Source organism: Manacus candei, unplaced genomic scaffold (genome assembly GCF_025592945.1).
Source record: "Manacus candei isolate 608988 ecotype Guabito, Panama unplaced genomic scaffold, ASM2559294v1 h1tg000005l, whole genome shotgun sequence".
NCBI classification, from domain to species: domain Eukaryota; kingdom Metazoa; phylum Chordata; class Aves; order Passeriformes; family Pipridae; genus Manacus; species Manacus candei.
This window is the reverse complement of record NW_026138053.1, coordinates 24,146,835-24,160,509: the sequence shown is the minus strand read 5'-3', so window position 1 is coordinate 24,160,509 and position 13,675 is coordinate 24,146,835. Positions and strand designations below refer to the sequence as shown.

General features: G+C 44.7%; 2 protein-coding genes across 2 annotated transcripts in view; both read left to right on the top strand.

Moving 5' to 3' along the window:
• TDRD5 (tudor domain containing 5) overlaps positions 1 to 1,537 on the top strand; it is a 79,461-nt gene extending 77,924 nt beyond the window's left edge. The window contains exon 9 of the transcript XR_007907568.1: positions 341 to 1,537. The gene's annotated coding sequence lies outside the window, so the exon portion shown is untranslated. The remainder of the gene's footprint in view (positions 1 to 340) is intronic.
• A 145-nt stretch (positions 1,538 to 1,682) lies between these two features.
• On the top strand, positions 1,683 to 12,970 carry LOC127479577 (torsin-1A-interacting protein 1-like). The gene is made up of 6 exons (XM_051806736.1): positions 1,683 to 1,892; positions 2,166 to 2,234; positions 5,848 to 5,958; positions 7,030 to 7,089; positions 9,339 to 9,398; positions 10,460 to 12,970. The coding sequence occupies exons 1-6, from the start codon at positions 1,718 to 1,720 to the stop codon at positions 11,257 to 11,259; spliced, it is 1,275 nt and encodes a 424-aa protein (XP_051662696.1). The 5' UTR covers positions 1,683 to 1,717; the 3' UTR covers positions 11,260 to 12,970.
• The last annotated feature ends 705 nt before the right edge of the window (positions 12,971 to 13,675 follow it).

The window sequence follows — 13,675 nt, the reverse complement described above, 5'->3', positions numbered from 1 at the left end:
AAGCCACATCTGCAGTGCTGTGTCCAGTTTTGGGCTCCTCAGTATAAGTAAGAAAGGAGCTGCTGGAGAGAGTCCAATGGAGGCCACAAAGATGATTTGGAGTCTGCAGCACCTGTTGTGAGGAGAGACTGTGGGAGCTGGGTCTGTTTAGTCTGGAGAAGAAAAGACTGAGAGGGGATCTCATCAAAGCATGTAAATATCTCAAAGGCAGGTTCCAAAAAGATGGTGCCAGACTCTGTTCAGTGGTGCCCAGGAACAGAATGAGGAACAGGATGTGTTTTAGTTTATGGCCATTACACAGGAAGCTCCACCTCAGTAGAAGGAAGAACTTTATGTTAAGGGTGGCAGAGCACTGGAACAGGCTGCCCAGGGAGGTGGTAAAATTTCCCTCTCTGGAGACATTCTAAACCTGCCTGAATGCGTTCCTATGTCAGCTGTTCCAGATGACCCTGCTTTGGCAGGGGGGTTGGACTGGGTGATCTCCAGAGGTCCCTTCTACCCTAACAATTCTGGGATTCTGTGAATTTGTAAAAGGGCTCCTATTTGCTCAGCAACTCATTTCCAAACTGGTCCTGAACTGCTCACTGCCCCGGTGAGCATTTGTGCAGAGGTTCAGAAAACGTGTGTTTGTGAAATAAGAAAGTTGCTATTTCTTTGCTTAGTAACATCACAGAAACATAGGACAGCTCAGGTTGGAAGGAAGCTCAAAAGATGATCTGGTCCAAACTTCCATGGGAAAAGGAGTCTAGAGGAGATCATGTCCAATTGCATCTTGAAAACCTCCAGTCATAGGAACTCTACCACATCCCTGGGTAAAAATGGTTTATCAAGAATGCAATCAAATGGTTGGGCACTGGAACAGGCTCCCCAGGGCAGTGGTCAAGAGGTGTTTGGACAATGCTCTCAGGGGCAAGGTGGGATTACTGGGGTTGTCCTGTGCAGGGCCAGGAGTTGGACTTGATGATCCTTGTGGGTCCCTTCCAACTCAGCACATTCTGTGATTCCGTGATTTTTAAAATCCCCGTTTACCAGTAACGCATCTGAACAAAAGGGGAAACAAAGTGAAACGCCTAGTGAGACATTCTGGATCCCATTAACCGTAACGATCCCCACAGTGGGCAACGGACATTTAGTGCAGCACGTTACCAGCTCCAGGGGATTTTTATCTCCCTCGAAACCCCTCTCGGCACTTTTTAGTTCCCACCTGTGTTTATTTCACAGGGTTTTACGTCTCCGGAAAAGGCCCCGGCGGCCCGCTCGGCTCGCTCCGATGCGACCGGCGGCACATGGAACGGACCGCGGCGGGAGCGAGCCCGCCCGAGCTCGCCCCGGGGGGCCCCGCGGGGCCGGGGGGGGCCGCGGCCGGCCCGCATTTTTTTCACTGGGGGGCGGCAGCGCGGGCCGGGCGCTCCCGGGGCTCCTCCCGCCAGTGCTGATCCCGATCCCGGTGCCGATCCCGGTGTGTCCCGGTCGCTCCCGGGCCATGTCGGACCGGCCGCGGTACCACGTGACGCCGCGGCGGGCGCTCCGCGCGCGGGCGGAAGCGGAGGGGGCCGGTCCCGGTCCCGCCCCGCGGGAAGGGAGCCCCGCGGAGCCGCCCCCGCCGCCGCGGGAAGGCGGCAGCTCCGGCACCGGCACCGGGCGGGGACGGGCGCGGGGACGGGGCCGGGGGCGAGGCCGGGGCAGGGGCCGGCGGCGCGGCGCGGCGGCGGGCGGGATGTTGGGCGGCGGTGGCGGCGGCGAGGACGAGGCGGCCCCGGCGGACGGCCCCGGCGTGTCCCCGGCGGACGAGGCCGGGCTGAAGCGGCGGCGGAAGAGCCCCCGGCTGGCGGCGCGGCCCGACGGGCCCCAGGATGAGGCGGATGGCGCGACCCGGCCCGACGCGGTGGACGGTGAGCGGCGCGGGCGGGCGCAGCGCCGCGCGGTGGATCCTGCGGTTGAGGGCGCGGCGGGGAGGCGCGGAGCGGGGCGGGCGGGCGGGCTCGCCCTATGGTTCCCCCCCCGGGGCGGGGGGCGTTGGGGCGGGATTGCCCCGCTGGAAGCACCGCGGGGTCCCGGCGGGTCGGAACACGCGGCTGGTGCGCTGGGAAGGCTGTCAGGCCCGAGCCTCGAGCGGGCTTCAGCTGAGCCGCGCGGCCTCGCCCCTCACCTGTTTCTCGTTTCAGGGGACGAGCTCCACTTTGGGACCCCAGACTCCCTGACGCGACCCCCTATAAAAGCCTATAGATCGCCAGGTAGGCTTTAACTCCCAGAGGGTACTGTCCGCGCCGCTGGCAAAGGGGCTGCGATGCCCAAAACTCGAGGAAATGGAGATTATTGGGGTTTAGTTTTTACCGTGGCTCTGGCGCACACGTGAGGAAATCCCGCTGCGGCTTCTGTGCCGTACACAAGGGGTGGAAGGAGAAACCCTCCTCGAAAGGATCGGTGGCTGCAGAGCACGCCGAAGCCCTGAGGTGGCTGTTTCTCCTATTGCATCGCTTGGAACAGTGTTTTATCACAGCGCTACAGTGGGGAATAACTGATTTTACTAACGGTGCTTGCTTTTGAAAGGCCGGATTTAAATAAGGTATCCTGAGCTGCAGAAATAGATCCCCCAAAGGCTGGGCTCTGTAGAGGGAGCAGCAGTGCTTGTGAGGAAGTGCATAATTGGGGCTTGGCTGTCCTTCCTTTGAAGCACCAAGCGTGGTCTGGTACTTGCTCCTGGACTGGGCTGCACAAGCCGTTGTGTTGGCGCTGTGTGGCACCTTCTTGGTGCTTTAGTTGTTGAAATCTGTATCCCTCTCAAACTGGAGAGAGTTACTAACTGTGCAGTGCAGTCATGTGGCTTTAGCCTGCCATTCGGTCAGAAATCTATGAGTAAATTGTACTTCCCTTTTAGTCTGTTTTAGGATGTGTACGTTATCAGTGTGTGGCAATGCTCAGGGATGAGTTGGGCTAGTCTGGGCCTGTTCTGCATTCCCAGCCGAGTTCTTGTCCCCATGCTCTTGCTACAGTTCCAGTGCACGGCCTTGATTATGTGGCACTGCCCTTAAAAAGGGCTGCCAATAAATACCCTGCTTCAGAAGTAGGATTTCCAGGAGGCATGGAAAAAAATCTTATCTTGAGGGAGAAAAAGCAAGGTTAGAAGTATTTCTTTGGAAAAGTACAAAGGTTTATCTGTGAAATAAAGCTGTGGCAAGCTGTTGCTCCCACATGGTGGCTGACAGGGTACTAAGAGGCTTAGTGTTTTAAAGGTGGCTGGGCTGCTTTAGGGGAGGTGCAGCTGAGTGTTGATTTTTTTTTTAACTAGACTTCTCTAAAAATGAGTCTGGGGGGAGATATCTTACCCCCACCTCCCCGAGCTCTTAGCAGCTGTATTGGATTATAGTCACAACAGGTGTAAAAATATGATAAGAGACCCTGTTTGTTTATGTAGAACCAGAGAATTTTTCCCCCCTCAGAGTCCTCCCACCTGTTGTAGTATTATGTTTTTCCTGCAGAGTTTAGGGGATAGTCTGTGAGGCAGAGGGACAAGCAGGGTGGGTTTTTATAGGAGCATAATAGTCCTGTTTTCCTGAGAACAGAATAGAAGCAAAACCACAACTTGAGAAACTGGTTTCTGGCTTCTGCGTAGAGGTTTTAAATATAGATCAGGCAACTTGCTTGTAGAGCTGAAAAGCTTTAAGAGCCTACAAGCCCTGCCTTGGATCAAGCAGCTTCTAGATCAGTGAGCTGAAGAGACATGCTTGCAATTGGTCTGTAAGTTTTCTTAAAATATGGAAATAGGGCATATGAGTTAAAGGCAGGCTCTGGGTGTTTTTGGCACTGGGGTTTGTGCTCTCTGTCACTGCTGTGGAACATGGCAGCAAGCGCATCTCAGGCTCACTTCTGTTGAAAAAGATTGTGAGCCTGCAGGGATAGAGAGGCACTAAACTTAAAAGAGCAGTTTCCACTATGTTAAAATAGTGGCTTTATATTTTGGTTTATAAACCTGTAGTTTGTGAACTCGCAGATTTCTAAACCCTTTGATGAGCCTGGGCTATGAAATGGAGAGAGTAAGAAGATCACTCTCTCCTGGCAGGTGGCTGGCTAGCAGATTTATAGTGGGTTGAAAAAACCCTCACTAACTGCGTGGGAGGCAGGAATGAGCCTCTGGGTTGGAGGCTTAGGCATTGTAGGGAAAGAACAGGCATGTCTGGAGTGGAATTACATATATTTCTAGGAAAGTTAAACTTCATAAAGGGGAGTTCACTTGCTGTTGGTGATACCCACTGGTACAGAAGGTGCTGGTTCACAAGCTGCCTTCATGAGAGAAATGAACTTGTATGTATGCAAACCTTTCCTTTGTACAACTTCTAAGAACTCTTTGAGACAGAGAGTGCTGCTGGATGCAAAGAAGAGGAGAGGAATTAAAAAGTAGGGACTGCACTGAGTAGCCCTCTTTAGACTCACAGATCTGTCTGGTCTTCTGGTCACCACTACTAGTGAGATTTTCTTCCAAAGCCCTGGTATATAGTGAAATATTATGGGTATGTTGTTTGGCATTTCTGAAAATCACGTAATTTAGCGAGTCTCTTCATTCTTGGCTTTGTGGGAAATCAATCACTCACCAGCTTTTTAGGATGGATCTGAAAATACGGCGTCCCCATCACTGTGTGCAGATACTTTACTATTGCACCTCTAACTTAGTTTAAAACATACAGTTTTCACCCATTTTTGTGGTTTGGATGGGTTTGGTGTTTGGGTTTTTTTTTTTCTCCTTTGTGTGTTTTAGGTACACTGGCTTGCTAAAGCTGCCAGAACACGTTAGGAAAAAGTCTGTTTTCTCTCTTGAAGTAAAATTACTAAACGCTAGGTGGCAAGCTGTGCGTTGCCCTTGGCATGTGGTAAAAGAGCTGCAGAAACACATTAAACCCTGGGACAACCCTGGACTTTTTAAAGAATTAAAGGGCCAAGTGTGAACGTTAGAAAATGTTTTTTATCAGTTGTATTTTTCTCTTTGCTGTTTTCTCTGCTGGTGCCCTTCAGCTTGATCATTGTACCATGGTCTCTGTTCCACAACTGTACTGCAGCTTTTATTCTGTATGTGGACTTTTTTTTTCAACCCCTTGAATTTTGGAAACCATGTGGTTGCACTTTATCCTTTCAAATCTCTTTTCCTGGTGTTCTGCTTTTTACTGGCTTCCCAGCCCTGACCTTTGCTCTGTGACTCCTGCCATCTTTTAGGGATGTACTTTCTAGTTAGTTGCATTAAGTAAGTTGGGTTTCACAGCTGAACGACTCTGTAATTTGGCAGACAACCTAAAGGTGTTGGTTTAGGTTGTTCCTAGGTTGAATTAGGAGCAGGGGTGCCCTAGGTTGCCCTTATGGTTATTGAAAGAGGATGGCTTGGATTACATAAAAAGGGGAATTATGTTCTATATTTGCTTCTCTTTCTTTTCCTCTTTGCCTAATGCTAGGTAAGACAGCACAGTTGTTGTTTGTAAGTTGTGAGCCCAAAGATGTGGGGAAAACTCTCTATATTTCCATGGTGTGTATTTATTAGTTTACACTGAATCCCTCTAGTGTAGAGCATTTTATGGCTCTTAGCACTCGTGTTTTTAAGCCAAGGATTCCTAAAAATAAAAATTAAAAAAAAAAAAAAGGTGTGGCGATGTTAGACAGCTATATTTGTAGTGAACTCAAATTTACTATAAGCTTTTCAAGTGTTAGTTGCTTTTGGTTACATTGTAAGAAAGTAACTCTTGGGAGGTCCCAACTTGGAAAATTACTGATTTAGATCATGGATGTTCTGAAACTATGTCTTAGTCCTTCGGATTTATGATGTTACCAATCCTCTTTTTGTTCTTTTTTTTTGCTTCCTGACAGGTGGTTTTGCAGTTTACTCTGAAGAGACTCCAGTAAAGGAAAAAACAAAGGTTTATGACAGTAATGAAATCAAGAAACCGGCAGGGCGACCAAACGTTTATACATCAAAAGGTAACACGTTTTCCAGGTACCTTTTCCAAGATGTAACAAATGATTGCTTCTGTTAGAAGAGGGGGGGGTTGTCGAGCTGCAATCTGAATGGATTAAAAAGATTTTTCAAAAAAAGAAATTTTCAGTGTGTGCTCCTACCCGAGTCAAAGTAAAATTGATTGTGGTATGGTGATCATCTGCTTGGGTGTAAAACCTTAATGTTCGAGAAAATGCAGATTTTACCTCTGATAAATACACAGCTGCCTGGTTTTTGAAAAACAAAAATATGAGTGATGTCATACCTTCTTCAAAAACTGTTCTGAGAGTGGATCTTTAATTGCCTCAGGTGAAGAAACCCAAAACTTCTTTTTTCAAAAAGATGACTTACCTTTGACTTAAGCAGGGGAAAGCTGACTAACCAAGGGATTTCCAAGTGAGGGAGCACTTTGCTCATTGCTCAGAGATATTTCTCGGTGTTTTACAGAAGCACTGGGGGTATACAAAGAGGAAAAAAAATGGGATAATTTTTAGCCAAGCAGAAGGTTACTACAGGTGGTTTGAATACATCCAAATGGATACACTAGGTAAGGGAGGTTTTTAGGAGTTAGCTCAGGCAGCCAAGGACATGTTTGCCAGGGTCCCCACAGGTTTGATCACAGTGTTGGTAAGGTAATAGCTTTACTCTGTTTCTTTTTTCTCCCTTGTGTTGAACAGTTTTGGTTTCAGAAGCGACAGATATTGTACCCTGCATTAGCAGTCAGTTAATGCTGCTGATTTGCCATCCTTTGCACTCTACTATTAGTGCATCGATACTTTAAAAAAAAAATAGGGATGATTTTGTGTCATATTGGGAAAAGCAGGGTGAAGGCCAAATGAAGCCCTTGCTCAGCTTTCTCTGGCTACAGAGGAGATGAAAAGGGGTCCAAGAGGCTGTCATATGGTGCAGGCTTGGTTTGGCAGCACAGCACATACTCCTGCCATAATAAGCTTTGTGGATTTCATAGAAAAAGCTAAAAGACTGTATGGCTGGTCTGCCTGATTCTGGCCTCTGATGTGGTAACTTAAGTTCGTCCATTTGTGCTTTGGTTTCAGAAATAAAGGCTGACTTCCCTGAGAAAAATCAAGAGCACTTCTCAACTTTTACATCACAGAGTAAGTAAAAAAAAGAAGGGGATACTTAGTCTTTCCCTGTAATTAAGGGGAAAGTATAGAATTATTTTCCTTTCCTCTGCTTCTGGTTTTTCTTGTGCCCTGGGACACTGTCTGGGAAGAGGGAAAGGGACCTAGGAGGCAGATTCAAATGGAAGCTGGAGAAGGCAGCACACTCCAGAGTCAGAGCCCTTCTATGAGGTTATTCAACTTGCTGACCACAGAAAATGCCCCATTCTTCTTTTCTGTTTTTCTTTTTTGGCTGGGTTAGGAAGTGGAGTTGACTCATGGAACTGTAAGTGCAGAGCACGGACTTGTGGCTTTGTGGGGTTGAGCTGAGAAAGGGAACAAAACCTTCGTCTTTTGGTGGCAGTGAATGTTAGTCTGTACTCAACACCTTACCTTTTATCCTTTCTCTGAGAAAGAGTGGCTGAATTAGTTGTCATATACTCCTGGGAAGGAGCAGCAATTTTCTTTGCTGGCAAAATCCAGTCTGGTCATCTAATGACCAACTCCTTGTGCAGACTTCTGGTTGTTTTTGTGGGTTTATTGTTTCTGGTTTTGTTTTTGTTTTGTTGTGTTTTGGTTTTTTTTTTTTTTTTGTCCTATTGGAGAAGTACTTGAAAGAAGAAGAAGAAAAATGTAAATAATGTTCTAAATTCCTAGTAATGTCCTGGTGCTTGTTTCTGTCTTCAACAGGTATAGATAAACAAAGTCTTGTAAATCAGAATTCAGTCTGGAGAACCTGGGAGGGTAGTTCAGGTGTTTATTTCTTTTTGGTTTTGTTTTTTTTTGTTTGTTTGTTTTTAAAAACTGTGGTGCCTTCTGGAAGAGCAGCTCATCTTGTGGTAGCTGCAGATCTGTGAATGCCTTTGAAGAATGAATTGAGGCAAGGAGTTCCTGCTAGTCTGGTACTTTTTCTTTCCTGTGCCAGAGGTAATAGGTGCTGCAGGAGGGACTAGTTGTGTGTTGGGTGAAGAACTTGGGAAGATCACTTGAAACTCTGAAAGCTCTAAGGTTTCTGCAGAATTTACACTTTTTGAGTTAGGCAATGCAAATGATTTGCTTGGCCTCTGTGCAAATTGTGTTGTAAATAAGGCAAGATTCTTAGGCAGGGTGGGATTTGGTTTTAGACTGTTTGTTGAATTACTTTTTCCTTTAGGGTATGAGTTACAGATGTCTCCTAAATATGAAACCTAGTCTCTGCAAACAGGGCTTCATTGTGAGGTGTTACAGAATCGAGGTGATTTTGATCTGTTAACTGTTAGAAGACTGAGATAAGCTTAGCCAGTGAGAAGCTCCATGGCTGTGCCCTTTTGGGGCAGGGGGTTGAAATTACAGAATAGTGTAGTTCATTAAGCCAGTTAAGCTCCAGCTTAAACCAGAGCTGCTTTTAGCACCTTCTACGATTACATTCACACAGAAACAAGGTTACAGAATTTATTTCAGTGTCTTCAAATAACTACTCTGGGGTGTGTTTGTTCAATTTATTCTCAATAGTGCCATTGAAAGTGTCCTGATTTGGTTATATATTATTAAAGAGCCCTCAGCTTTGAACCAGTTGCTGTTGTTCACAAGGAGACAGAAATTCTCATGTCTTTTTAATTAACTGACTAAATGCAGAAAACATGCTGACCAATAATTGCACTGTGTATATTCATACCAGTCTCTTGGGAAAGTTGTTCATAACACTTCTATGGATAATGCCTCTTGTACACTGCTGTCTGAGCCCATTTAAATAAATAAACCAAAAGTATATTTTGAAGTTGAAAGCTTCCATTTTGCTTTAAAAGCACAACTCATCCCGAGAAACTGACTGCTGATGAAGGAGGCCTCCATGGAGAGGGAAAATAAGACTGTGTATTTAACAGATTGCTTTGTTTTTGCTGCCTATATCTTACATTATGTTGGTTTTCTAGTATGTCCATTAATTGAGTTTCCATTTTCACGTCCCTCAAATTCTTAAGCAAAATTGTGAAACTTGGCTGGGACATGGGACCCTTGTGCAGAAAATAACAGGATGTTAAATCTCTGCCATTTTGTCACCTTGTACTTGAAATCTGCTTTTATTTGTGTAATTTTTCAAGAGTTAAAGTCTTTGGGGATGATTTGTGGGAGTTTGAGGGCTTGAGGTTTTTATGCAAGATTGTCAGGATGGCTTGAGAACTGGCATTTGGTAAATAGATGGAGAGTTGGTTATAACTGTTGTTTTTGGTTTTTTTTCTCATGTTCCTTTCTTAATCTCTTAACAGGCAGAAGTAAATCTCAGTATCAGTCCAGTGTGAGGAAGCAGTCACAGCCTTTGGCTAAAAGTAAGACTTCTGCTTTCACTTCTGTTTCATGCTTGTGTTACATTTAACCATTTTCATGCCTTTCCAATTACCACAGTTCCTGGTAACTGGTGTTCAACTGAGGGTCCTTGCCAGAACAGATGACTTGCTTGGTAGGGCATGTCTTATCAGCACAAAGGAAGGAAGAGTGTTGTGTAATAAGTAACATTTTCACCTGAATTTAAGGTCTTCCCTCTGTAATATTTACAAGATAAACACCAAGGCAGGCCTAGTGGTGGTGTTATTTAACCATTGCTGCGTTGCTGTCCTGATAAAAGTTAGGGTATGAAAAGGTAGCATAGGGCATACAGTTCTTCCTGTTTCCAGGAAGATTGGTGTATTTTGTCACCAGTTTTACTGGGAACAGAATCAAGCTTGTAGTACATGAAACAGTTATTAATTTAACTGTTTAAATAAGAACCCAAATCTAAATAGTTTCCTGTGCACTGTTTGCTGTGTGTACTCTTTGTACAGAAGCTCACTGATCCAAAGGCCACAAACGTTTTCTGATAGTGCTGACCACCGGTGTTTGAGCTGCAAATATTGCTGCAGGAACTATTTTTATCTTTATGGGACTAAGGAAAGAGAAATAACACAGAAACGTTCTGGTGCAGCCAGGTTTTGTATAGGGCATTTTCTGCAGGAAAAATCGTGAGCTTTTTCGGGACCAGTTTTAAGCTCTCAGTTTGGATTTGATTGAATAGAACAAAGTATTGATAAGCTTTAGGAAATAATCCTTTTTCAGAAGAATGTCCAATTTCTTAGTCAATCCAGAAATGTGTAAAAATGTTCTTTTTATTAATGCTGTTTCTTCACTAAGTTGCTGAAGAAGTTCAAATTTGTGTTTTGTGGGTTTGTTTGCCTTTCTTTTTAAGCTAGAACATCTCTGTGCTCTTCAACTACTGTACTGGTAGCTTGAGAACGGGATGATTTCACTGAATTCTACTGTTTCCTCTTATTTTCCTCTCACTTGTTGACTTCTGATGCCTTTTAAAACACTGTTTAAACATTGTTTTCTTCTTGTTTGCTCCCTTTTTCTGTAGATGATGGTGAATCTCAGAGTGGGTTTCACAAGGGCCAGACTTTTTTACTGGTTCTGTTAATTAGCATCCCGTTGCTTTATGTCTTCTGGAGCGGAATTCCAAGTCTTCTGTATGGGACTTCAAGTAGAGATGCTGAAATTCTGCAAACGTTTCGGGCCCGGATGAAGGAACTGAAAAATACTTACCAAAGTCAGGACCCCAATCTGTGGAGAAGAGCCCGGGTGTTCCTGGAGAAACGTCTTAACACTTCCCATCTGCACCTGGAGCCGGCTATCCTGCTGCTCACAGCCGGCCGGGAAGCTGAGAAGGCACTGAGGTGCCTGAGTAATGAGATTGCTGATGCTTTTGCCTTCTCCCAGAACGCTACTACCATCCAGATCGATGGGGTGGACAAGGCCCTGTTGGACAGTGACTATGTCAAGCTGGAGGTGGATAAAGAGCTCAGCTCTGGGTTCAGTAAAGGCAAGAAGGTGGCAGTGGTGCATCGATTCGAGTCACTGCCTGCAGGCTCCACCCTAATCTTTTACAAGTACTGTGACCACGAAAACGCGGCGTTTAAGGACGTGGCCCTTCTGCTGACGGTTCTCCTGGACGAGCAGTCTCTGGGAAAGAGCCTCACCTTTCAAGAAGTGGAGGAGAAAGTCCGGGATTTCCTCCAGGCCAAGTTCATCAGCTCAGATGTTCCTAGTTCTTACAATGGCATGGACACAGATAAGCTGAGTGGACTGTGGAGCCGGATATCTCATCTCGTGCTGCCTGTTTGGCCAGAAAAGGGCCTCTCTCTGGAGGGATGCACGTAAGAGTTACTGGAGAGGACTCAGGAAAGGAGGAAGACACAAAATGTACGTTGCAGCGGCTGAACGGGGAAGAACTTGCTGCTGCTGAGCTCAGACAGCAGTGTAAAAGTCCTTTCTGTGCAGAGACATTCCACCAGCTGGTGGGGTTGTTTTCTGCTAAAGTAACTGGGACTTCTCTAAGTAAACTACAGAGTGTAAGTAACAAACTTGCTGGTTGTTGGTAAGTTGTGTTCAGTGACGTGTCCAGCCTTGCTGTCCTGGAGCTGGGCATAACTGTCCATCAGTGCAGAATCACTCATCTGCCTGTGGAGCTGACTTGATGCACTGTTGGCTTTGCTCTGAGGATCCTTTTCTGGTGGTGCATAAAGCTGGTGTTTCATTTGACCAGGTAACAGAATGCAAAAATATCACCTTCATCTGCCAGAGATGCTGAAAATGATGATAAAGCGATGTGAGCGTAAGCACAAGCTTTTTCTTGATCCATCTGATCACAACATAGATGTCAGCTGTTTCAGGCCACTTCTGGAAGTGGCAAAATTGCTTAAAAAATCTGTGACTTGCAGAGAACCTTTCAGCAAGCATTTTTCCCTTAAATGAGCCTTCCCTAAACAGTTCTGGAGAGTGAGAAAAGCTGAGGTACAAAGGCTTGCTTAAGCTTAGTAGTACTGACATCAGTTAAATAATCCCTCAGCACCTCTTTGCCTGGCTCCTTCCAGGAATTCTCTACTCTTTGTCAAAGTTCTGCAAGTCTTAAAATTTGGAGGGAAACAATAAAATGTCAGCCCTGTGTGTGTACTATCTCCTTTCCAAACAAAATTTTAGGAAGACACAGATTATTTCTCGTTTTACTAAGATCGTTATTTTTGCATCCAGAGAATTTATTTATTTGTGGTACTTGGTATCCCAGAAAAATAACCATTCTTCTTGTATCTGTGTATAACCTGCAGCTTGCTGTATAACCTTCTAGCAGAGAACAGATTTGCAATGCCTGTTTTTAAAATGTTTTTTTAGTCTCTCATGTCAAGAATTCCTCACACCAGATTAAAAACAAGAACATGTACCTGTAAGTACTTTGTGTAAAAAAAAAAAGAGAATTGCAGCACTTCCATTTCATTGCTGTTACTTTATGCTCTCAGCTATTGGTCCATGTACATTTGGGTTTATTGAGTATGAAGGAGCATGTGAAGATCCTCTCAAATTAATAGGATGTTTTCTTGTAACAGCTGAGAGATTGGGCCCCTTGAGCTGCCTTGTTGCAAAAAATCCTTTCTAATCAGGAAAAAACTATTGAGGAGCTGGAGCTTCTGGCTTCTTTGTTCAAGGAAAGGTTGAAGATGTTAAGGGAATGGACCAAAATCACCTGAAGCATATCAAAGAACACAGTTTGAGAGACACAGAGCTGTGGTCACTTAAACTAGAGGTGGATTTGTTCTAACCGCTGGGAGCCAGCAATGGATAGGGCTTCCTATTTCAGTGGGAGAAATAAAACCAGTAAAAAGACATGGAAGTGCTGTTGTTCTGGATGTTTAAGAATAGCTCAGGAAGGAAAAGATGGCATTTACATTTTGAACATTTCACTGGACAAATGTTTTTTTTTAAAAAAAAGCAACAACTGTGATTTATTTCCAAATGTGTCCTGATAGCATATTTGTTTGTATATTATGGAAGCTATTTTAGTAATGATTCAAAATAAATACACTGTTTTGTTTTATAAGCTGTTTTAGGATTTGTCTACTGAATTTTAAGTGGTCAGACTTTTTTTGAACATATTTAAGTTGTTCATTTTACCTTTGCTCAAATACAGGTGCCTAAAATACAACCTTTTGAAAAATTTAGAACTTTTAAGAAACTTTAGTGGAGTGGTAGATACTGGGATGCAAATGTGTATATTCCATAATATCAGGCCTTCTCTCTGACAGGGAATGTTTCAGGAAATAGCTGTGCAATGTTTTTTACTTGGTGTTCTTGTACTAATTCCCCAGTTCTGATTTCAGCTGGAACTAATGATAAGATATGGTTCACTTGTTTCATTAGCCCAATACAAGAGTCAGCAGCTGACAAAAGGGATGACTTCATTCTCGTTCCACTCCTGGCTGCATGTTCTGTACCTTTGCTGTTGCAAACTAGTGCACTGTGAACTGACTGGAGGGGCAGTCTTACTGAAAAGTAACTTAGGAAAAAATTATCAGAACTGGCAAGCACTAAAAAGATGAAGTTATGCCATGAAGGCAGGAGATTCCATGCCTCCATTTCATACAAACCCTCCGTATTTAATCCAGGTTATATTCTGTTTCTAAAACTTCTCCCCTCTTATGGGTATTAAAGAGTTATGTTCCTGTTTCAAGAGAAAATAGGAAGGTGCCTGGAAACTAAAGACTTCATGTTCTACTTAATGGTTTGCCAGTCAAAGGAGAATCAC

Excerpts from the sequence above, each read along its gene's own strand:
- LOC127479577 (XM_051806736.1), top strand. The coding sequence starts at position 1,718 with ATGTTGGGCGGCGGTGGCGGCGGCGAGGACGAGGCGGCCCCGGCGGAC. Across the intron at positions 2,235-5,847 it reads AAAAGCCTATAGATCGCCAG|GTGGTTTTGCAGTTTACTCT; the intron begins GTAGGCTTTAAC and ends GCTTCCTGACAG. Across the intron at positions 9,399-10,459 it reads GTCACAGCCTTTGGCTAAAA|ATGATGGTGAATCTCAGAGT; the intron begins GTAAGACTTCTG and ends CTTTTTCTGTAG.